Source organism: Anastrepha obliqua, chromosome 5 (genome assembly GCF_027943255.1).
Source record: "Anastrepha obliqua isolate idAnaObli1 chromosome 5, idAnaObli1_1.0, whole genome shotgun sequence".
Taxonomy (NCBI): Eukaryota; Metazoa; Arthropoda; class Insecta; order Diptera; family Tephritidae; genus Anastrepha; species Anastrepha obliqua.
This window is the reverse complement of record NC_072896.1, coordinates 97,586,314-97,609,026: the sequence shown is the minus strand read 5'-3', so window position 1 is coordinate 97,609,026 and position 22,713 is coordinate 97,586,314. Positions and strand designations below refer to the sequence as shown.

Sequence of the window (22,713 nt, the reverse complement as noted above, 5' to 3'; positions counted from 1 at the left end):
TACAAAATATCTATCAAACAAATAAAATTAAAATTTTCTTTTGAAAAATGCAACCATTCAATCAGTATTTTCTTTTGACGTTATCACGTTAAACTATCGTCAGTAAACCGACTTTACAGACAACCTCTATTTTGAATTGGAGGAGGATTGTTGATGAAGTTATAGTCCACCACGGAAGCTAAGAGAGAGAGAGAGCATTTTTGAAGTCCTCTTTGACCTCTTAGCTCTCGCATGTATATATTTTCTTGGCGTTACATCGACGCTTCAAGGATACAAATATTTACTCAATACCTCTTAAGAAGTAGTCGAGTAGTCAAGTAGTCGATACCATGTAATCGGTTTTTGTATCGAACTTTATTAATCGTATGTTCTGCTATCGACTCATCACTAATCAGCAGTTTTCATATCGATGTTTGTTTTTAAATACATTTGCATTTAGCATTTAAATACTGGAATTTTTGCATCGAAACAAAGCATTTTTCACATTGTTAGTCGATCTTATTAATTAAACTTACTATTTCTATATAAAATGCGTCGTAAACGAAATCGAAAGAGTTTACCAATTAATTTGTTGCGGAAGCAACAGCGTGAGCAGCGGCATTTAGCAGACGGGAAGAAAAAGCCTCGTCGAAGAAATCTTAACAAAAAATTAGATTCTGAAAGAAGAAATCACGAAGCATTGGTTCGAACCACCGAAATTCAACTGGAAAAAATTTTGCAAGCTAACGAAGTGCTTTCAGATATACCGTACGATTGTACACCACAGGAACTCATGGGCGAGGTAATTAAGTTTTCGGATGTAAATAATGTGAGAGGTGTCTTAATTAAATTTTTCGCCAGAATCACTTATAAATTCTACGATAAAACAACTTTCATAAATAATATGAATTATACAACCTTATTTAAATGCTTGCTTTATATATTTCTCGGCAAAACTTTCCTTTACTACCACGATATATTTGTATGGGGGGCGGAGAGGGAGGGGGCGTGGCACCACCCACCACGCCCATTAGAAAGAGCAAGGTCACACCATTATAACTGTGAAAGTCCCAACCTCCTAGTGTCCCTATAGAACCCCCAGGAGAAGTTTAAAAATTAGGTTTTTTCCGACCGCATTTGCAGTTTGTACTGAAATACAGTTGAAGAGAAGAGTATACAGCAGTCGTCAACCCAGCAAGCATTTAAGGGGTTATACGCAGTTATGACTTTCAAAAAAATCGATTTTTTTATTGCATTTTTGTAATGTATGGTACATATATTCAAAAGTATACGCACGAAATTTGAAGTAGATCTAAGCAATACTTTCGGAGTTATACCTAAATATGTAGAGATGCCTCGGCACCTTTTAAGGTAGGTATTGAAACTTTAAACGTGTTTTTTTCAAAACGGCATTTTTCAAGTCGGTGTACACGATATCTCGAAAACGGCTTGTTTGATCGGTCAACCGTTTTAACACAATCTTTAAAGATACATTTTCTAGTAATTAATCGTTCCTTTTGTAAATCTGATACTTATTTTCCATTTTATAATCAATTTACGGCCAAATTTTAACGTAAAAATCGAAATCATTTCTTTTAAAAGCTGCCATTTTGTGAAAATTCACTATTTTGATTAGCCGAACGATTAATTACTAGATAATCTAATATATTAACAAAATTTGTTTGGTTTTTTGATTTCAGATAATCCAATCCTGAGTTACGACGTACACCGTAAATCGTCTTTTTTTAAAGGAGGTTCCAGAAATCGCCTGCAGCGCGCTCTATAATCAACATTTTCATAAATGAAAAATTTTGTTACGTTCGTGAAGGATGCTTTTATAACCGCCAACAATTTTCAAATTAAAATATTCTGAAGTTTCTTCAGGATAAATCCTTGACAACCCGTCTTTTATTTGCTTCATAACTGCGTATAACCCCTTAAGAGATATAACTACCTTGAAATTGAATTAATAAATCTATTTATTTTTTGCTTACATATTCCTGAAAAATGCTTAAATGTTTCCGATAAAAATAATTATTTAACGACTACGCTGCAGGAGAGTGCAGAAGAATTTTTTGTATATTCTTTTACGTTTTACTTGAGACCTAAATAACGGTACACGTCTGAAATACATTCTATCCATAATAGCGTGGGATTTTTTCCTTTATAAAATATATCTAATTGGCGCTTACACCCTTTATTTGGGGTTTGATAGAGCTCCTCCTCCAATTTTCGCTGTGCGTCTTCATGTTTTTCCACAAAGGGAGGAGGGACTTGCAGTTTTATGCCGTTTCCGAACCGCAGATGGTTTTTTATGAGGGGATTTATCATGGCAGAAATACCTACAATTGGAGGTTTGGTATTGACTAGACTTCCTAGACTAGACTCGACTTTTTTGTTTAGTTAATATTAAGTTTTTTTAATAGATTTTAGGCATTTTTTTTCTGTTACAAAAAAGCAAAATTTTTGAAAGTTCTGCTATTTCTGGTAACGCGACTTTATACATAATTATTCAAACTTTAAAAAAGTCTTTGTTTACTTGCACGCCTGGCTTGAAGGAATGACCTGGAAAAATCACCTCACGCGATGTCATATATCTTCGCTATTTAAAATTTTTTGTTTCTTTGTAATATATGCGTTTTTGAAGTTCATGTACAAAACGCAAATAAAGATGTAAATGTTCTTCGTCTAATAGTTCCGTCAAGAAATAAAATTATTTGCGTTTGATTTATGTCCATGTACCGTCAGGTTGTATGAATTACTGGACAACACGAACAAGCCGAGTTGTTGTTGTTGTTGTAGCAGCATAAACATTCCCCATACTTACATACGGGGAATCCTGCTGGAGTTACAGTCCTTGGCCGGATATAAATCCGGGTCGTTTCGGTAACGTAGAACCGACTGTCGTGGAAACACCGAGTCTTTTAGCTCAGTTAATAAAATTAAAAGTTGTAGGGGTTATCCATTTGTTCTTTGTTATCAATTCCCTTGATAATCAGTTCTAGCTCAAAAATAATAGAATTCTTTACTTTTGTACTTCATTACTTAATTTTTGCTTTAAATGTTTCGTTTTTTACTTTTAGATTGCGATAGCAAATGGTTATGCGACAACAATTTACCTTGAACGTGATGGCTTATCAACTCTGACCATAATTGTAAGTAACGAAACCAATGTATGTATCTAACTGTATATCATAATTTGAAATGATAACTTAATTTATTTAACGATTAATACGGTATTTCCCTCGGCGCTAATTTATGATAATTTTATACTTAGGTGATATTAAGTTAAACTAACTCAGTTGTGCCATTTACAGACTGTCTAACATAAGCGTAGATTTAAAATCTATTGCGAACATAATATACATAATTGGTTTGAGAGATCCTTTTAATAGCAACAATAACATGATTTATTCTACTATATTCATGTTGTTGTTGTAGAGCACTTCATTAAGCTTTGCCAGTGCGGTGAAGTCACCGATCGTCCTCGTCTAGCCTATCAAACGGTAGGCTCAGAAAACATGCTGCTTCGACAGGTTGCGTCCAGAGGAAGAGGTTTGTTAGGTGAGTGGGTGTATGAAGACATTGGCCCCTATTATGAGTTACATTCGATCTTCGATATTCGCTGGTTGTCGAAGATCGAAAATCGAATGTCAATTTGGTATTATGAGCGGTGCAACCCTATCGAAATTTTCGTTGTTTACCGAATTTAGAGTCGAATGCAATTTTGCTTTCTATCGTGTAGCGTATTGTGGGAAAACTTGTTAAAGTGTAAGTTGTTTGCGATTATTTATGGTTTTATAGTAACCAAATAATAAATATATACTAATTTTGAACTGTGGCTAGCTTTAACATATTTGGAATGAATTTGGCTCGATTGCACTGCTGCAACTGGTTTTCTGTACTGGACAGTAGGTTCATAAACGCCTCTTTAGATAATCTAAAGTTCTTTCAAAATCTGTAAGGAAATTTCTGTAATATTAAGTACGTCAACACATTTTGAAAATTCTAAACTTACTCAGTGGAAGCCATTTCTAGGGAGTTGGATGCGCCCCTCAACTGTTTTCTACTTCTAGCTAGTTCCAGTGGCGTAGATAGGGGGGGGATCAAGGGGATCAATTATAAAAATTAGGCAATTATACATAATAATTATGCGCCTCATGCTATATACGTTCATTGTGCCGCACATTCTTTGAATCTTGCTATATCCATCACTAGCAACATACCAGCCATTAGAGATTGCCTCGGTACCCTCGAAAATGTCTACAATTTCTTGCATACCCCTAAAAGAAAAGCCATTTTGGAAAACACGATTGAAGAATCTGATGAAACTCCACGAACGAAATCTTTGAAAAGATTGAATCTGACTCGATGGGTTTCGAAATATGAGGCCGTCAACGACTTTTTTGAGTTATTCCCGTTTGTTTACGAAACTCTAGATGCAATGAGAACCTCGGAAAAAAACGCCAAAAATCTGAAAAAACGCCATGGATTTCGAATTTTAAATATTATACGTTTACATATTATCAATGTAATTTTTCAACTTTCGTTGCCTTTTAGTCATGAATTGCAAAAGGTTAATTTAGATTTGGTCTAAGCCATGGATCTCGCCAAAGATTTGCGCCAGGAAGTAAAAAAGATTCGCGCAAAAGAAGATGCTTTTTCTGCAATTTACGAAGCTTCGAAAAAAATTGCTGAAAATCTTGACATTGAGATCAAACACAAAAGAATAGCGCGCAGACAAAAAAATCGAGCAAATCCTGAAGTTCAAAGCACGGAAGATTATTTTCGTGTGACAGCGTTTAATCCTTTTTTAAATTTTTACATCATGGATCTTGGAGAAAGATTTACCAAACATGAAAATATATTAGAAAGATTTTCGGCCCTATTCAAGCATGATTTGAACGAAATCGACAAAGTAGCTGATAAATTCATCAAAACAGTCTAGTTTTACCAGGAATTTCTCACATGCTGTTCTTGTCGAATTAAAAGTTTGGAAGAGATATTTAATTCGTAAAGGCGATATCAAACCTGGAAACTCATTGGATCGTTGATCGCTTGAACGGATTGACTGCTCTAGCTATTCATCATGATATTCCAATCACAGCCGATGAAGTCATAGATGAGTTATCGAAAAAGTCCCGAAAACTTGATTTTCTTCTTTAATTGATGCAAGAATTTTTTGCATATTGAGGGCATCCAAGTGAAAAAATTTATCCGTAATTTTTGAAGTGAAAACTTCTTTAGAATCGTTGGGAGTGATTTGGGAAAAAGTGAAACGAAAAAAGCGACCAACTTGGCTACGAAGCGTTATATTATATGTTGATATAAACGTAGCGACAAACTAAATAAAAATAAGTTCTATTTTTTTTTTCTTGTGATTCGAACCAAGGATTTTGGATCGGAAGCTCACATTGCTAGTCGCTCGGCTACCGCGCCATGCTGTCGTCGCTGGCCTAAAAGTTATTTAGTTACGAAGCGTTATATTATATGTTGATATAAATAATTTTTGTGAGCGTGTAATTCTCAAAAGGTTTATTAGGTTTATTATTTAAAATGTATTGACTAGGTAGTGTGGTTATCAGCTTAACATCTGATAGATCCATCGGAGGACAACAAATGTTAAACTAATTTTTGGAAATGGGCGGAGTGTTTTAGGGGCTTGCTCCACCTCTGCCACGGGTTGGCCCGGTATTGCAGTACCGCCGGGATTTCGGCTTTGAATAAATACAAGAAAAAATATACTAATACATTTAGCTTTGGTGGGAAGAGCCATAAATTTTTATATGAATACAAGTAGACGAAAATGGAAGAAATTTGTAAGTCTGTTTCTTCGGTCCGTTTGGGTATTTTTTTTGACAACATCGAAACCAAAGCATTTGTATCATATTTTATCTATCATAAGCCACTCGGATCATTTGTTGAAATTGAAAACATTGAGGATGAATAATGATAAAATGAAGAAAATAAAATATGAACTTTATAGCAATATTATAATGAACCTATAATTATCCCGCTCCTAATGCTGCTTTCGTCTTATTCTCTCTCAGTTTGTTTTACGGAAGGTTTCACTTCTATCAAGTCTAACCGTTAGACTGGTATTTTTTTATTTAGTATAAGCTGGTTAAGAACAGAAACATTTTGTTTTTTTGTTTATATAGAGTATGGTAAGTGATTCCCATGATTATGGAAAAAGAAATCCGATAAAAATATTATATATTGAATGTAAAAAAAAGATATTGTCAAATTGGTGGTTATTGAGTGATTTGGCCCATTACTAACCTACCCTGGTAAAAGAATAAAATAATGTATGTGTGTAATCATTGAAATATATTAATTTTTGCTCGATTTTGCCAATATTATATTATAATAATAACGTTCGGATGGACAGTTGGGCAGACATGGCGAAATCGACTCGTCTCATAAATCTGAGCGTTTTGGTATATATGCGTATATCTATGTCGATGCTCTTACATATTTACAACCGTTATGTGAACAAAATTAGAATACCCTTGGGTACAAGTGGACGCGGTTATAAAGAAAGTAGCAACATCTATTTGGCCACTCCAACCCTCCAGATTCCCACAATAATCATCTTACATATACGAGTATGCATGTATGGATGAATGATGTATGCAAATTGTGCTATTCTTTCATAAGCCGCAAATTGTTTACGCAAACCTATTTATATAATCACTTAACAGTTTACTCTTGAAATTGGGCCACTATGACAATGCTTTTGTGTTACTGTAAAGTTAATTTATTGGATGGAAACGTATAAACAAATGCGTTTATGATTTGTTTATGAAGTTCCTAAAACCAGAAATCAGAACGAGATGGACTATAATTTTAATTAATTTTTTATGTGAATATAAACGTATATTGCACACTGATCGAAATCGGCCTGATAATCAAATCAATGCTCTTAAATTGTTGTTCCTGACAGAATGTTCTTCAATATGTTCAATATATAGGTTTGGGAAAAAATAAATCTATTAAAGGTTTTGCCAAATGGTTTAAAACTGTTTTATGGGCGATCTTTAGCTCCTGGGCGGTGCTACGACTACTAATATGACAGTCAACTTCGATTATTTCTATGATTTTATCGACATTTACTTTAACATCAAAAATGCCTGAACGGAATCGACGAAACCGAAATTGCACGTAATTAATTAACTATTACATATCGACACTATAAACAGCATTCACAATTTCAGCGGCCTGGCTTGCATTTTCGCCTTTATCAAAGAAAACTGTAAAATGTGCCGAATTTTCTCTTTGTTGACTTCCATTGTTGATACCCTCTAACTCACAACTAAATGGAACAAACAAAAAACAGCAAAATATAAACTTTAAATTGTTTTCTTGATACTTTACGAGATACCGATCACTACAGCCATCTACCGAGAAAATAATGGATTTCTTTTTCCCCAAAAGAATTTAAATGCCTGCAAAGATATTTGAGTTATGTACATATGTATATCATAGATCGATCAAGATATGTTTGGGATGTTTAGAAAACAAGGCTCTGTTCGAATTTTTTTTAATAATCCTTATATGCAGATGATTTTTGCGTATATTAAAAGTTATATTAAAAGGTCTATTTTTTAGAATAGGGAAAATACTGTTGATAGGGCAGTTTAACTCCATGACTCAAATATATAGACATTTTCCCCTTAGGTATATTAAAGTCCAAACATGCAGGTTGTCATCAAAATCGTTATCCACCCCTGCTATTACAAGTATACAGATGTCCATGCATACAGATGTCTAACTATGATGTCAAAAGTCCTGTCAGTGTAATTTCATCAAAATTCAAAATATATTTGACTTAAAATCCACCCGAAGAATTTTTAAATAACTTTTTTTGTTGCTTTCTATGCGCTTATTGAAAGATTATAGTCTCATACTATAATTCGTCCCCTTAGTATTAAAATAGCCTATACATTTTTTGATGTTTTGAGAAAATGAATTTCAAACTTTTTGTCGAAAGTAGCTCTCACTCAAATCTCGTTATGTCTGTAAATATTTATTATTTTTTGACTGATGTTTTGACCCACTTTGTGGAACTAGAATTTGACAAAATTTTGGCCACATATAAAATCGACGATGGAGAATCCAAAAATTAAAAAAAAAAAAAATAATAGCCTATGAGCACATAGGCTATTGTTATACTAAGGGGACGAATTATATGTACGGTTTGAGTTGATGTTGTTGTAGCAGTTCATTAAGCTCAGTCAGTGCGGTGTAGTCACCGATCGTCATCGTCTAGCCTATCTAACGGTAGGCTCAGAAAACATGCTGTTTCGCCGGTTTGCGTCCATAAGAAAAGGGGTGTTAGGTGAGTGGGTTTATGAAGACATTGTCGTTGTTGTGACCGGATATAAATCCGGGTCGTTCCGGTTACGTAGAACCGACTGTCGTGGATACCTAGTTTTAAGAATACATGTGAATAGGTGGTTAGTCTCGTACGGGGTACCTTCACAGGCCGGACATATATTGAGTATGTCGATTCTAGATAGGTAGGAGTTTAACCTGTTCCAAAATTCAGACCGTAATGGAAAAAAAAAGATACACGGATCTCACGAGGCAGCTGAAGCCCTCCGTCTGCGATGGCACCATGGTGACGGCACTCAGAGATCCGTTGTTAACAAAGGTAGTAAGAGACTCCCGATGCATGTCGTTTAATGCCTTTATACTGTCTGATCCAGTAGTTGCAGTCGTATCTGGTCCTGGGTCTCGTAATTGTAATCGAAGAGATGTCTCCTGTTTCGTGAAAGTTAGGAAAATGAGAGAACATCACCCTGGACACCCTGCGGCACTCCCAGCTTTATCATCCTCTGCTTTGAGCTTTGGTCTCGAAAGATGATAGATAATTGCTGTAGTTTTCGGATCCCGTCTTCAGCCTGCGATTTTGGTTAAGCCCACGATTAACCTGTATATTTATGACGGTGAGTGATCACGGCTTGAGTAGAATATCATAGCAGCCGGTCCTACGTGCCGGAATAACTTGTTTCTTTTTTCTGGCCACGGTCTGCCGCCTCAGTAAACTAGCACTGTCTAGTGCGTTGAATCTCTAGTTGTGTTTAGGAGCCTAACAGACTCCAAGTACTTACAGACATATCAGAATTTCCGAACGAGGAACCGATCCGTGTAAAGAATAAGTCTGGTAAATATTTTTACGAGGGGTGCCTTTTATATTTCGGGATTTGGCAACCCTGGTGTTGCAATCTGGCAACTGACGGCTGTATCGCAAAGTTTGACATTTTTTGGCTTTTACGTACTCAGAACGTTTTGAAATACCAGCGCTATTTGTGTTGTTTACAGTAACTTAAAAGATTCATCTCGGTCCAAAAATGGAATTAAATTGTGAACATTTTCGTGCGATTATTTTTTACAACTTTCGACGTGGATCAACTCAGCAACATTGCATGGTTCATCCATTTCATTAATTCATTTTTTGGCGATGAAGCTCCATCAAGGACCAGTGTTTATCGATGGTATGGTGAATTCAATCGTGGTCGTAGTTCACTCCAAGACGAATTTCGTGAAGGTCGTTCAAAATCAGTTGTTGTTCCGAAAACCATTGATGCTGTGCGCGAACTGATATTGCAAGATCGTCATGTGACCTATCGGGAGATTGAGACAATCTTAGGCATTACATTCAATATTGCATAAACATTTGACTGTCAAAAAAATTTGTTCGCGTTGGATCCCACACAATTTGTCAATCGCTCAAAAAAAAGGCTTGTGTCGATTGGTCGAAGGAAATGCTCAAAAAATACGATCGCGGGGCTTCGAAACACGTCTATGACATCGTGACAGGTTATGAATCATGGATTTACGCGTATGAGCCCGAAAGTAAACAGCAGTCGACTGTATGGGTGTTTCAAGATGAGCCAAATCCAACAAAAATTGTTCGCGCACGAAGCACTTCCAAGCAAATGGTCGCCTGTTTTTTCGGAAAAACTGGACATGTCGCAACCGTACCACTAGAACAACGCAGAACAGTAAATTCTGAGTGCTACACAACCATTTGTTTGCCAGTTGTCTTCCAAGAAATTAGGAAAACCAATCGCCAAAGACGGATCACTCTTCACCAGGACAATGCGAGCTCTCACACATCGGCTCAAACAACTGCATTTTTGAGCACCCAAAACATCGAATTAATGGGTCAGCCGCCGTATAGTCCTAACTTGGCACCGAATGACTTCTTTTTATTCCCGTACGTAAAAAACAAACTGAGAGGTCAACGTTTTTCGACATCTGAAGAAGCGGTTGCGGCATTCAGAATGCATGCTTTGGAGGTACCTCATTCAGAGTAGCAAAAGTGCTTCGACAATTGGTTCAAACGCATGCAAAAGTGTATAGATCTTCATGGAGAATATTTTGAAAGCAATAAAGTGATTTTCGATGATTAAAATTTGTTTTTATTCTCTAATCCCGACATATAAAAGGCACCCCTCGTACATATATAAACGACCTCCCGACAAATATATTGACAGTTTTATAGCCCGTTAAATTTTAGTACAACAAACAAGCTTCAACCGTTGATTTTTTACAATATTTTTAACATTGAGCCCCAAAAACTGCATACCCAGGAAAATACTGGCCACTTTGATGAAATTAAAAAAAATTTTGTCAAAGTTTCGGAATTTGCGTTAAATGGTTTTTACTTAGTACGGCGACCGAATGGCTTCGTGCGTTACTACCACTACGAAGTGCATAGGTTCGAATTTCCGAGCATGAAAAACTGAAATGATAGAAAAAAAAGTTGTTTCTAAAAGTGGTCACCGCTCGTGTGATGTGTTTACAATTTTGCAACGGGATGTATATGAGAATAGATCGAAGTACGAATTAATCGTTAATCTTAAAGTCAAGTTATTCTCATAAAAAATAACATTTTCGAAATGTTAATGTGTAAAACTCATTACTTAGCGAATTTTTCGAAGTGCGTCACTGTAGTAATTAACAAAAGACGATAATTTTACACAATATTTTTTCTATGAATTAATTAATATGCAGATATTTTAAATGCTCTAACCCAACAATCAGCAGACCCATGCGCAGACCATGCAATCATAAAAGAAGTGAGTTCAACTTTGATTTGATCGAGGCCAATTAGACTGAAATTAAACTTAATCTAATGCAAAAGCATTAAATGTAGGTTAGAAATTTAAATTATTTAAATAATTTGTTTTATAAATAACTGTTTGCACTTTAATTGACCTGTAGCAATGTAGGTATGTGTGTAGTTATGTATAACATGCCATATAATAGCAAGCATTATCTTCTCTGCGCATTCACCATTGTAGCGTTTTTCTCTGTTTTTACTTTTTCTGATGATTTATGCTGCAAGTTCAAGGCTTCGAGCCACACGATGCTGTGATATGAAATTCGATCGCTTAAACAATAATGAATATGTGTTTTCACATACTTACACATATGTATATATAATATATGCATATGTATATGCAATTATCGCGTACATCCTTTGTTAGACGTTCGGCCGAGCTTCTCTTCCATTTTTGTGGCCAACGGCAGATGGTTTGTGTTTAATATAGCAAAAACTTTTTTTCATAGCAGTGCTTTGTCCCGCAAACAATTGGTTGACTGCATTCGCTACTATTTGATGTTTTATGTTTAATAATGGATCTCGAACACGAGACCAACCATATGGCGGTAGTCAAGCTCAAGCCTACTTGGCTACGATGATCGTTGTATATGCATATTTAGGTTTTTGTTTTATGAGCTTTGCTTGAATATCACAGATAGTTTAGCGTGCCTGCAGAGAAATGCGCTGGTTTGGAGCTGTAAGTCGTTTTTAGTGAAGTTGGAATCATAACAAATTCTTTTTCGTACAAACAACTGATAGATAAACAAGGTATTAAATGTTTCTCCTCTACATAATGTTTTCGATCATTTTTAAATAGTGGAGTAATTCCGCAATGATTCAATTTCAAATACAAAAATCATGATTTGAACGGCTAATAGTAATAAAAAAAAAACGAGATTGAACAATGCGCTATCACAAATCCGTCTAGATCAAAAAGATCTCTTTTCCGTTTCTGACTTTCCATTAAAAGCGCTCAAACGCACACAATTCTCACACGCGCATACCTTTTCCAATGTACACAACCAACCGATTCCGATTGCCCCTTTTGGGACGAAACCGTAACGTTACATCCCATTCTATAATTTGGTCGAAATCTAGATATCTCCAGACAACAATTCTTTTGATTCTCTCATGCACTTGAATTTTTCTTAAAGAGACCTCCGCAAGTAATATCCTTACTGTATAAAAATTGTTCAAAGCCAGCGACTTGTTAAGGGGGTCTAAATTTTCAGCTTATGTTTCGAATAAATACTTAACGCTAGACCTTATTTAAACTAACGGGTGATCAATTAAGAGGAGTTTTTTTCATTTGCGTTTTTTTTACAGATCGCGCGCGAGTTGTGGCAAACTGTCATCGTGGATTTGTTGAACAGCGTTTGGCATTTCATCATGGAAAGACTCACACCGCAACAACGTCTACAAATTGTTCAACTGTATTATGAAAATCAGCGTTCTGTGACAAATGTTTTTCGTGCGCTTAGACCGCATTATGGTCAACATAATCGGCCTGCCTTAAACACTATTCGACATACCATCAACAAATTTGAATCCGAATATTCATTGGTGGAAAATTCTCCACCGAATAGACCACGTCCAGCAAGAAGCATTGAGAATATAGCGGCAGTAGCAGAGAGTGTACGTGAAAACCGCGATGAATCGATTCGGCACCGTTCTCAGCAACTTGGACTGTCGTATGGAACAACTTGGTCAATTTTACGGAAGGATCTTCATTTAAAAGCATACAAAATACAGCTCGTACAAGAACTAAAGCCAAATGACCTTCCTGCACGTCACCGTTTTGCTGATTGGGCTCTTGAAAAGATTGAAGAAGATCCGCTGTTTTCGAGCAAAATTTTGTTCAGCGATGAGGGGCATTTCTGGCTCAATGGTTACGTCAATAAGCAAAATTGCCGTATTTGGGATGAAGAGCAACCAGAACAGGTTCAAGAGCTACCTTTACACCCAGAGAAAACAACGGTCTGGTGTGGTTTATGGGCTGGTGGAATCATCGGTCCATATTTTTTCAAAAATGATGAAGGCCGCAACGTAACTGTGAATGGTGCTCGCTACCGTACCATGATATCGGACTTTTTGCTACCTGAAATTGAATCTAATGATCTCTACGACATTTGGTTTCAACAAGACGGAGCCACTTGCCATACAGCTCGTGAAACAATGACTTTATTGAGAAGTCATTTCGTAGAGCAGCTGATTTCACGTTTAGGACCTGTGAGTTGGCCACCAAGATCTTGTGATATCGCACCTTTGGACTTTTTTCTTTGGGGATTCGTGAATTCCAAGGTCTATGCTGATAAACCAGCTACGATTGAAGCTCTGGAAGCCAACATTACGCGTGTTATTCACGACATACCAGTCGAAATGCTCGAACGAGTGATTGAAAATTGGACCTTCAGAATGGACTACCTTAAGCGTAATTGCGGCCAACATTTGAATGAAGTCATATTCAAAAAGTAAATGTCAAAGAATGTCCTTTCAAATGATAAATAAAGGTTTTGAACATAATTTACATTTTTGTTTTTTTTTAACTATTGAAAAAAGCACCTCATGATTGATCACCCGTTACATTTGTTTCGTTATCAGACAGCCGATGGCCCATGTTGTGCCTGTGAAGTAATAAAGGGTGATCGGATTGGAGGGAGTTCTTCCAATAGGGTTATTTTGACAGATCTCGCCTGACTACTGTCAAAGTAAATACAATTTTTTCAGTATTCATTGACGTTGCATTATGGAAAGACTTACGCCTTATCAACGTTTACATATCGTAAAACTGTATTACGAAAATCGATGCTCTGTGAAAAGTATCCATCGCGCTCTCAGGCCAACTTATGAGGTACAGCGATGAGGCCCATTTTTGGCTTAATGGGGACTTCAAGTAAAAGTAAAAATGCCGTATTTGCGCTGAAGAGCTGACGGAAGCCATTCAAGAACAGCCATTACATGCATTGAAAACAGCCGTATGGTGCGGCCTATGGCTGGAGCAACCATCGACCCATGTTTCTTCAAAGACGAGGCTGGCGCCAATGTAACAGTGAATAGGAAATGCTATCACGCCATGATAAACGACTTTTTGATGTGGGAAATTGAAGCCCGTGATCTCCACAACATTTTGTTCCAACAAAACGCTGGCGCTATTTGCCATACAGCCCATGAAACAATGGATTTACTGCGTCGTACTTTCGGTGAGCAATTTATTTCTCGTCTCGGACCAGTGGATTGGCCACCAAGATCGTGGGATATCACACCTCTGGACTTTTATTTGTCGGGGTATGTAAAGTCCAAATGCTTTGTGAATAAACCAACTTCGAGTGAAGCTTTCGAAGCCAACGTTACTGAAGTTATTCACCATATATCGGCCGAAGCCCTTCAACGAGTCATATCATGAATGGTTCTACACAAAAATAATAAAAATTGTCCAATCCATTTGAATTTTCGTTCTTTTATTTGAATTTAAAATTCGATTCTGGATAAGTAGAAGTTTAACCTGCTCCAATACCCAAAACCTAATTGAACTCATATCACACGGGCCTTACGAGGCAGCTGCAGCTCTTCGTCTGCAACGGGTGCTGGTTGGCGAATTCGACGACCAATAACTGCGCCCACTTTCCAAACAGCGATAATTTTTAAAAGTGCAGAAAATTTGATTTAGGATTTAGGTTGATTTTCTACGATCCAAACAAAGAAAAAAATTCCAAATTAAAAGAGGTAGGCGTGGTAACACAAACTAGCAAAATTCAAGATCAAGCATTCCCCTCTAGCATGCAGAACAAATTTCGGTGTTTATGCATTTCTGCAAGCGTTAAACGTCCGGAGCAAAATAGGAAAACGAGCTGAATGAAATTTGAAATATGTACAAGCTAGTGTTGGTTCAAGGCTGTTTACTCTTCATGTAATAAATTTCACAAGATCAGCTTTTCCCTGCAGGGGTACTTATGGAAGAAGATGACAGCTAAAAGCGCTCAGCTATCACAACTTGTTTGAGCCGAGCACGTTTTCAATGCGTATCTCATAAATATACGTATTTAATGTACTATATATGTAAGGCTACATAAAATCATACCTGTATGTGAATATATAAATGTATGTATGCAAGTACGTTTGTATATCCAACAACTATTATATTATGACAATTAAGAGGTGGCGTGACTTTGAAGTCATTTTTTTTGCACCTTCGAAGTTAGAGTAATAGGTATGCCGCAATTCTATATTTCCACCGATAAAATCGATAATACAAAAAAAATATATATTTCTTAGTTTCATTTGACTATTAGTTTCATTCATTAAATATAAGTTTTTTGTTTTTCATTATAAAGAAAACATCCAAGCATAAAATGCATTTAGGTATTACTAAGACTTTTTATGATATCAAACGGCTTTATAAATGTTTTTTTTTCTTCTACCATTAGTTGCCTCAAAAAAATCCAACAATTGCAAATTTAAAGAGAGCGATCGAATCAACTGCACGTGTACAACATAAACGAGAGCTGCGTGAGCGTTATGAAAGCCGACGCCGTAGACGATGTACGAGTGTGTCTGAAGAAACTGGAAATGCGAGCAATAGCAACGATGACTCCGGCAATGCCGACAAACAAGCAGCAGCATATCAGAATTGGCAGCAGCAACAATGGCGACAGCAGGTTGAAACTACAGCGGCTTGGTTGGCGGCCAACAGAAGCACGGGAGAACTCGTCTACTCCACAACGCGCTGCGGTCATCCACATCGTACGACGGTTTCATGGCGATTTCTTTGGCGCGCCTACATGTTGATCGACGTTCAGAAGAAAACGCCGCTTTACGACGAGGACGGACGTAAATTATTGATTGATTGTGACATTGAGAACGGTGCGACTTTACGATTTTGTAAACGTGAAATTTATATGAAACGTCGCCGGCAATAATTCATAAGTGTGCATTAGTGTGTGTAGTGGCTACTATAGTATATAATGACTAATAAATAAATTACATAGAATAAAAAAAAAATCAGTAAAAAAGAATCAATCAACAATTTGATGTTGAAAGGGCTTAGAAGTGCAAAACAGAAATACAAAAAACACATAAGGCAAGCTAATTGTTTTAAACGCAAGCTTCAACAACTCAGAAAACTCAAATGTTAAAGCGATTTAAGGTTTCCATGTCAAACGCCACTTCACCGCAACCACCGCGCCGCACGAAAAGTAAGAAGTTAAAATCAAAAAATCTTCTAAAAAGCTTATACAGCAGCCATAAAGTGGTATTGTTGTGTCGTAACGACGCATGTGCGCCAACAGCCAGCACAAGAATTCAAAGATGAGCATGCCATCAGCGGAGGCGAATTCCATTTGCTGCCGTCAATCCTTATTGATCTCTTTGGTTGCGTTAACTTTCATTTGTATGCAGCAGTTTGACCTCATTTGCGCTGCATTCGAAGATGGCAACAATAATAATGTGAAAATCACCCAACATGGTCTTGAACTAACACAAACGATAAATATACAGCGACAGGAATATATGCAGAAACAATGTGAAACATTGGGTTACCATACACGTACGTTAGACGATCTAACGGAAGAACAAATGGATCATATGATTGTGGATAAGGAACACAAATTCCTCTACTGTTATGTGCCGAAGGTAAGTGTTGATTGAGAAGTAAAAGAAAGCGGAGTGTGAAGATGACGGGCGCGAAGGGTTGTGCGAATATGAGAAAAGTTAATGAGGAAAAATATTTACTTAAATCTACGCATGCGAACACTAGTCATAAGATTACAAATTGTATTCAGTAGAACACCCACCAACAAGGCTTGTCAATAGTGAACAATTTTTAGGTTTATTTGTTATTGATCGCTGCGAAGACCGGACGTTTTCGTAAAAGTTATCTACTAGTTATTCGTTTTATAAAAATTTTTGGTTTAGCTCATTTTCCATTACAGCAAAAGACATTTTGTTATTGCGCATTTCAAGAAAGTTCGAAAAATGGAGAGTAGTAATGTGTTACGTATATTTACACAGTTTTCCAATATTAACTTTTTAGAACATTTTCACTACAGATTTTTCACAATGCAGTTATTTTATTGTTTGTTTATTGTATGGACACAGCTGTTATTGTAATAAGTTTTTTTAATTGTTTTTCTTATTGGGAAAATTCCTGCAAAAAATGTACGGCAAAAATTTCATGATTGACCTTACTCTCTGTTGCTGTTGTAGTAGTATAAATATTCCTCATACATATACGGGGAGTGCAGTTGAGGTGACGGTCTTTGGCCGTCCGGGTCGTTCCGGTTACGTAGAACCGACTGTCGTGGGTATGTACTTTACTCTCTAATTGCCTTTCCTTGCAAGCTTTTTACAAGTTATCTAGCGCGGCAACACTCTTATTATTGCGAGAACCGAAACCAAACTAGCAGAGCAATTCAATTGCGTCCGGATCACGTCAGTCAGTTGATGAATTTTTCCTCTGAAGGCCCTAGGTGATGGGCCAGCCTCCGGAAAGTGCTTACTGGGGTGTTACCAACGGTAGCAAATCAGCTGAAAACGGTTGCTAAGCATAGAATTATGTTATTTTCGCATGCCCATCAACTGACTGCCGCAATTGGGACGTACACAAAACAACCACTGGACCTCAGGCTATTAACAACATTCAACGAGAGTATTTTAACACCTTAACACGTGGCCCTTTTTAAACAAATCGAGAACTCACGAGTTGTTAAGAAAGCCACGAGCAGACATATTCAGAATTACTGGCCTTTAAGAGATCATGCCGTAGGGTGGCCGTACTAGGTACTACATAGATGTAGAAGCTGCAATCAAGAAGAATCTAAGGGAACAGTCTTTCACCATCTGCGTGAGTGCCCAAATCTGGTTGCTCTGCGACTTATAAAAAGCAATGGTGTATCACAAGTGGTGCATCAAAATGGCCTATTTTGAGCTATGACATCTGTCTGGGCTGTATCACTCAGACGACGAAGATAAGGCAAAATGACCGCTTTTGAACATTTTGGTTAAACGATTATATGCAGTTAGAATTTTCAAAACATCAATTTTTTTTTTCTCAATCGTTCCGGTAAATATTTTTGAAGTTGCATGCAAATTTGAAAAGGCGGTTTAGAGTAAAGTGGTTTTCACACTTGAAACGCGTTTTTCGCAAAGTGGTGTTTTCATACTCGAAAATGGCTAAACCGATTAATCTCAAATTTTAACACGAGCTTCTGAAATATATTTTTTAGTAATTAATCGAAGATTTTTCTCACCGATAAATTTTTTTTTAAACAATTTAAGGCCGAAATTTTGGTAAAAAATGTTTTATTTTTTTAGAGACCGTCATTTTGTCAAAAAATTTATTTTGCTTATTCCTTCGTCGTTTTCGAGAGGAGCTCCCGGAGATCAGCTGTAGCTCCTTTCCAAATAAATATTTTTACTTATACTAAGTCTCTTAAAATACAGTTCAAAGATAACATAATATGTGTACAAATTTTTAGATCAATAAAAATCAGAAAAAATTCTGGAAAATTCGCTTTTTTCGGCTATATAAACCCTAAAGTTATGGATATATTCACAATTACAGATTTTACATATTCAATAGCAACACTAAAGGGTCTTTCAAAAGACGCGCCCAGACGGTGTTACAAAATAATTCAGGTTTCACTATTTTTATTCAAAATACGGCTCTTAACAATCATGTGTGAAAAATGACATCTACAGGGAGAATCCGCCAAACGATGGATTCATGAATGCCTAATTCTTGAGCACGTCGAGACATCCATGTGGAAGTTGTGCAGCAACAATTTAGGCTACAGCAGCAATATACTCAACCGAGCATCCAGTTTTTGGTCTGCCAGTTCTTGTTCTATTGTCGGCAGAACCAGTTTCTTGAAATTTTTTCAACAACCTTTGATTTACCGACTCTTAAGGACGATTATTTGCACCAAAAATATCACGAACTTTGCCATATTTTGATCTTAAAAATGGACCAATTTCCTAATAAGTTTCAATAAATTTAATGCGTTGCTCTATCGTGTAGAATTGTAAAACTGCTTACTTGACTAATGTCAAAGTTGGCATCAAAAAGGTACCGTCTAGGATCATTCACTACTGACATCTGGGTGTCACTGTTCAAAGACCCTTTTTATGGAAATTTTTTATGCACAAAGAGGAAGTTAATTTAAATTATTCTATAAACTAGACCATTTTTTCATATAAAAAAGATTTTTAAACACCTTAAAATCCTTTACCCGTTGGTATTTTCAAAAGCTTGAAAAAATACAAAATTAAAAATATCCATTCGGCGATTATTTCACCTATAAATTATTATTATCATTAAAAATACCTTTTCTATTTGAATAATAATTTGTTAAATATTAAAGTTTTTAATAATCCATTTTTTTATAATAAAATATACACACTTGCCTTATGTTGTGAATTTTTGCTCCGCTGAAGAAACCTGTGCTCCGGGTATTCCTCCTTCTCGACAATGCTGATTCTGCATTACCAAGCAGAATATTAATATATTTATTATATTGCAAAAATTAACATTGCATGGCCATTAGCATTCTTAACGAAAAACAATAAGAGACACACTCACCGTTAAATATACCTACATACATACATACATATACTTGTATGTATGTATAATGAAGATACCGGTATACAATATTTTGAAATTCGAAACCGCAACTAGATTTTAAAACCCCAAATAAGTGATAATAAGTAAGTGTCATAAACAAAAATGCATAAATGCGCACACATACATACATACATGCGTGTGTTATGAAGTATCTAATTGCATATTATATGGCATAGGTGTAAAATTGTATTTATTGCAGGCAAATGTAGCTGTGTAGCTTCTCGTATGGGGGCATTGCCTCCAAGCACTAGCTAAAGAATGCTAAATGAAATATGCGCATACTAGGGTTACCACACTACTATATATTGAAACCCGAAAAGAGTAGAAGCTAGAAGCCAAAGCGTAAATGGAAGTGAAAAATGAGTGAAAAGATGAGGAGATATCAGAAGCCAAAGTTCAAATATTATATTTATAATTCCGAATAGCTCAATTTGATAATTGATAATAAGAAACTAATTATGGCAATGCAAAGCTAATTTGAGGAATGTATTTCATACTTATTATTGTATTTTTTTCCGAAAAAAAAAATTATTTTTATAAGAACTCTTCATACAGTGCTTTCGTTTCAGAAAATGCATTGAATATTGAACAGTTTCAGTCAAAAAGCAGATAAGATCTTCTTTCGTTTGTTGTGCCATACGCGGACACTCTGTGTGCTGTGACTATGACATCGACAGTATTTTTTCGTAAAATCTGCCTGCGAAGGCGGAGTTTTTCGATCTGATGCATGCGGAGGAGTGACAATCAAAGGCGGGCAGTTCTACATCAGCTATTTCTATTACAAAGCCGACTTTATGCTTGGGACCATTACCCTGATAATAATCGACAGCTTAAGAAGGCGTAGAATGCCCATTTACTCAGCCTCAACTAGAGTTGGGTATTTCCCGAGAAAATCCCAATCTCGAGAATCGGGATTTCCCGAAATAACGAAAATTTCAATTCTCGAGATGCGGGATTTCCCGAAAATAATTTTTGAGATTTCTCGAGAATTCTCGAAAATTCGGGAAAAATTCCAAAAAATTAAAAAAAAAAAAATCTAAAACCAGTGTAAGAGCAATGAATTTCATAAAATATTATTTCTATTTATTTTTATTAAAGTATAAATTACATAAAAAAATATTTGAAAATATTACTATTTCAATTATTGCAAACAAAAAAGTGAAACAAAAATAATTACAAAAAAATTCAAAATAAAAATAATTCAAGATTATACTTATTAAAATAGGGGAAAAAAGTGATTGTAAACATTATTTCCCAAAATGGTGTTTTAAAAAACACAGACTGTCAATGGCTTCGTCTGACAATCGCGTACGCTTTTTGGACACAAAATTACCCGCTGTAGAAAAATTCCTCTCATTTTGAGTCGATGTTGGCTTAACAGTGTTAAAAGCCCCGATCAGTCTTTCAACATTTTGTGTTTTCTCTCCAGTTTTTTCATATAGTTTTAGCTCGTTTCTAAGCGACGAAAACATCTGGTTCGCCGCATGTCGCGCAATGTCTGCTTTCGGTTTTGAGCATTGCTGAACGTATTTTTCAAGCTGTTTCGCCATATCTTCTTCATCGACGTTGTTGGTTGCAAATACGTCATTATCGTCAGAACTAGACACTGCTTGGTCTTCTTGAATGCTCGTAGAAAATAGACGAACCAAGTAGTTTTCGGCTTCTTTTATCAATTCTGTTTTAGAACAGGTGTGGAAAAATTCAGATTTGTCACTAGAGCTGTTAACTGGATCGTGTAAATATTTAAAGGCCGATAACAAACGGCTAGATCTACGAGCTGTTAAGTTTTTTTTAGGCTGGATAAGAATTGATTGCCCAATTCGGTGTGCTGATTCTCCAATTTTGTGAACAAAAATTTGAGAATAGAATCGGCAGCAAGTAAGTTCACATTTTGGCGACTAAGTGCTTCTACCGCAACACGTATAGGTTTAAGAGTATTTATGATATCCTCGCAATACTTTTCTTCTGCGTCAGTAGTGGCCATAAAATTTAAATTAAGAGTGTCGAGCGCGTTACGAACATGCTTGCTGATGCAAATGTATCTGGCCAGCATAGTTTCCAGGCTATTCCAACGTGTTTTGCAATCCAACAGCAAGAAAAACTCTTTCTTCTCGACCTCTTTAACATAATCCTGCAAGATGGCATTCCGTACAGGCGAGTTCTTGAATTTCAAAACTATCTTGCGAACCTTTTTTACGATTTCAAATGCAGACTTTATAGTGACCGTCTTGTCAGCAACAAATACGATATTGTCGTCCTCGTCATCGGAAGCGTTTTCCGCATTAATGTCGGAAAATGAAGTACTGGCTGCATTGTTTTCATTTTCATCGGAGCCTCTATCATCCGAATCGTCTCCATCGCTTACGTCACTATCGTATATCCTGTTTGCGACTTTTCGTTTCTGGTACATTACCTCCATGACCGCCAAATGTATGCCGTGATTGTAGCAAATCTGTTGATGCGCTGGTGATAGTCTCCCAAATTTGATCATGACACTGGCACCATCACTTGTAATAGCCACGATGTCGGACTGTAGTTTTATATTGAAGTCTGAAAGCTTTGCATTTACGAGCTCATATACTTTTTCAGCGGGACATGATTCCTGAATGCGAACCAGGCCAAGGTTGTCAGATTGTCCATCGTCATAATATATATGGATGTTCATGTAACGTCGGTTTCGCACGCTTGTCCACTCGTCGATGCTCAAGCTGAACTTACGCTGTGCAGATTTAAAATTTTCAATTTTGATCTTCAAATCGCTTTTTATTTTCGTGCAGTACTTCATAACCAAACCCAGAACAGCTTTGTGACACTTTGGAAGATGAAATCCTAAGCTGCCGATACTATTACGAATGAACTCACTTTTTGTTATCGCGTTTATTGGAATTCCATCTTTTGCAGCCAATTTTGCAACAATTTGTTCAAGCGATTCAGGCGAGGAAGAAGTATTGAAAAAGTTGTGAAGAGTTCGGGTCTTCTTGGCTGGTGGCTGTTCTTTTGG

The 22,713-nt window shown here is 36.4% G+C and overlaps 2 protein-coding genes and 1 pseudogene across 2 annotated transcripts in view; all 3 read left to right on the top strand.

Moving 5' to 3' along the window:
* Positions 1 to 435: 435 nt before the first annotated feature.
* Positions 436 to 16,224, top strand: LOC129247534 (uncharacterized). The gene is made up of 4 exons (XM_054886687.1): positions 436 to 781; positions 3,063 to 3,134; positions 15,520 to 16,034; positions 16,109 to 16,224. The coding sequence occupies exons 1-3, from the start codon at positions 530 to 532 to the stop codon at positions 16,009 to 16,011; spliced, it is 816 nt and encodes a 271-aa protein (XP_054742662.1). The 5' UTR covers positions 436 to 529; the 3' UTR covers positions 16,012 to 16,034; positions 16,109 to 16,224.
* LOC129249599 (U2 spliceosomal RNA) lies at positions 5,526 to 5,706 on the top strand (annotated as a pseudogene).
* Positions 16,051 to 22,713, top strand: part of LOC129247533 (carbohydrate sulfotransferase 13) — a 39,978-nt gene continuing 33,315 nt past the window's right edge. Inside the window, exon 1 of the mRNA XM_054886686.1 lies at positions 16,051 to 16,723. Within this exon, the coding sequence (XP_054742661.1) occupies positions 16,367 to 16,723 (357 nt within the window). The 5' untranslated portion in view covers positions 16,051 to 16,366. The remainder of the gene's footprint in view (positions 16,724 to 22,713) is intronic.

Coding starts and splice junctions, on each gene's coding strand:
- LOC129247534 (XM_054886687.1), top strand. CDS start 530: ATGCGTCGTAAACGAAATCGAAAGAGTTTACCAATTAATTTGTTGCGG. Junction 782..3,062: donor CACAGGAACTCATGGGCGAG/GTAATTAAGTTT, acceptor TTTTACTTTTAG/ATTGCGATAGCAAATGGTTA. Junction 3,135..15,519: donor TATCAACTCTGACCATAATT/GTAAGTAACGAA, acceptor TTCTACCATTAG/TTGCCTCAAAAAAATCCAAC.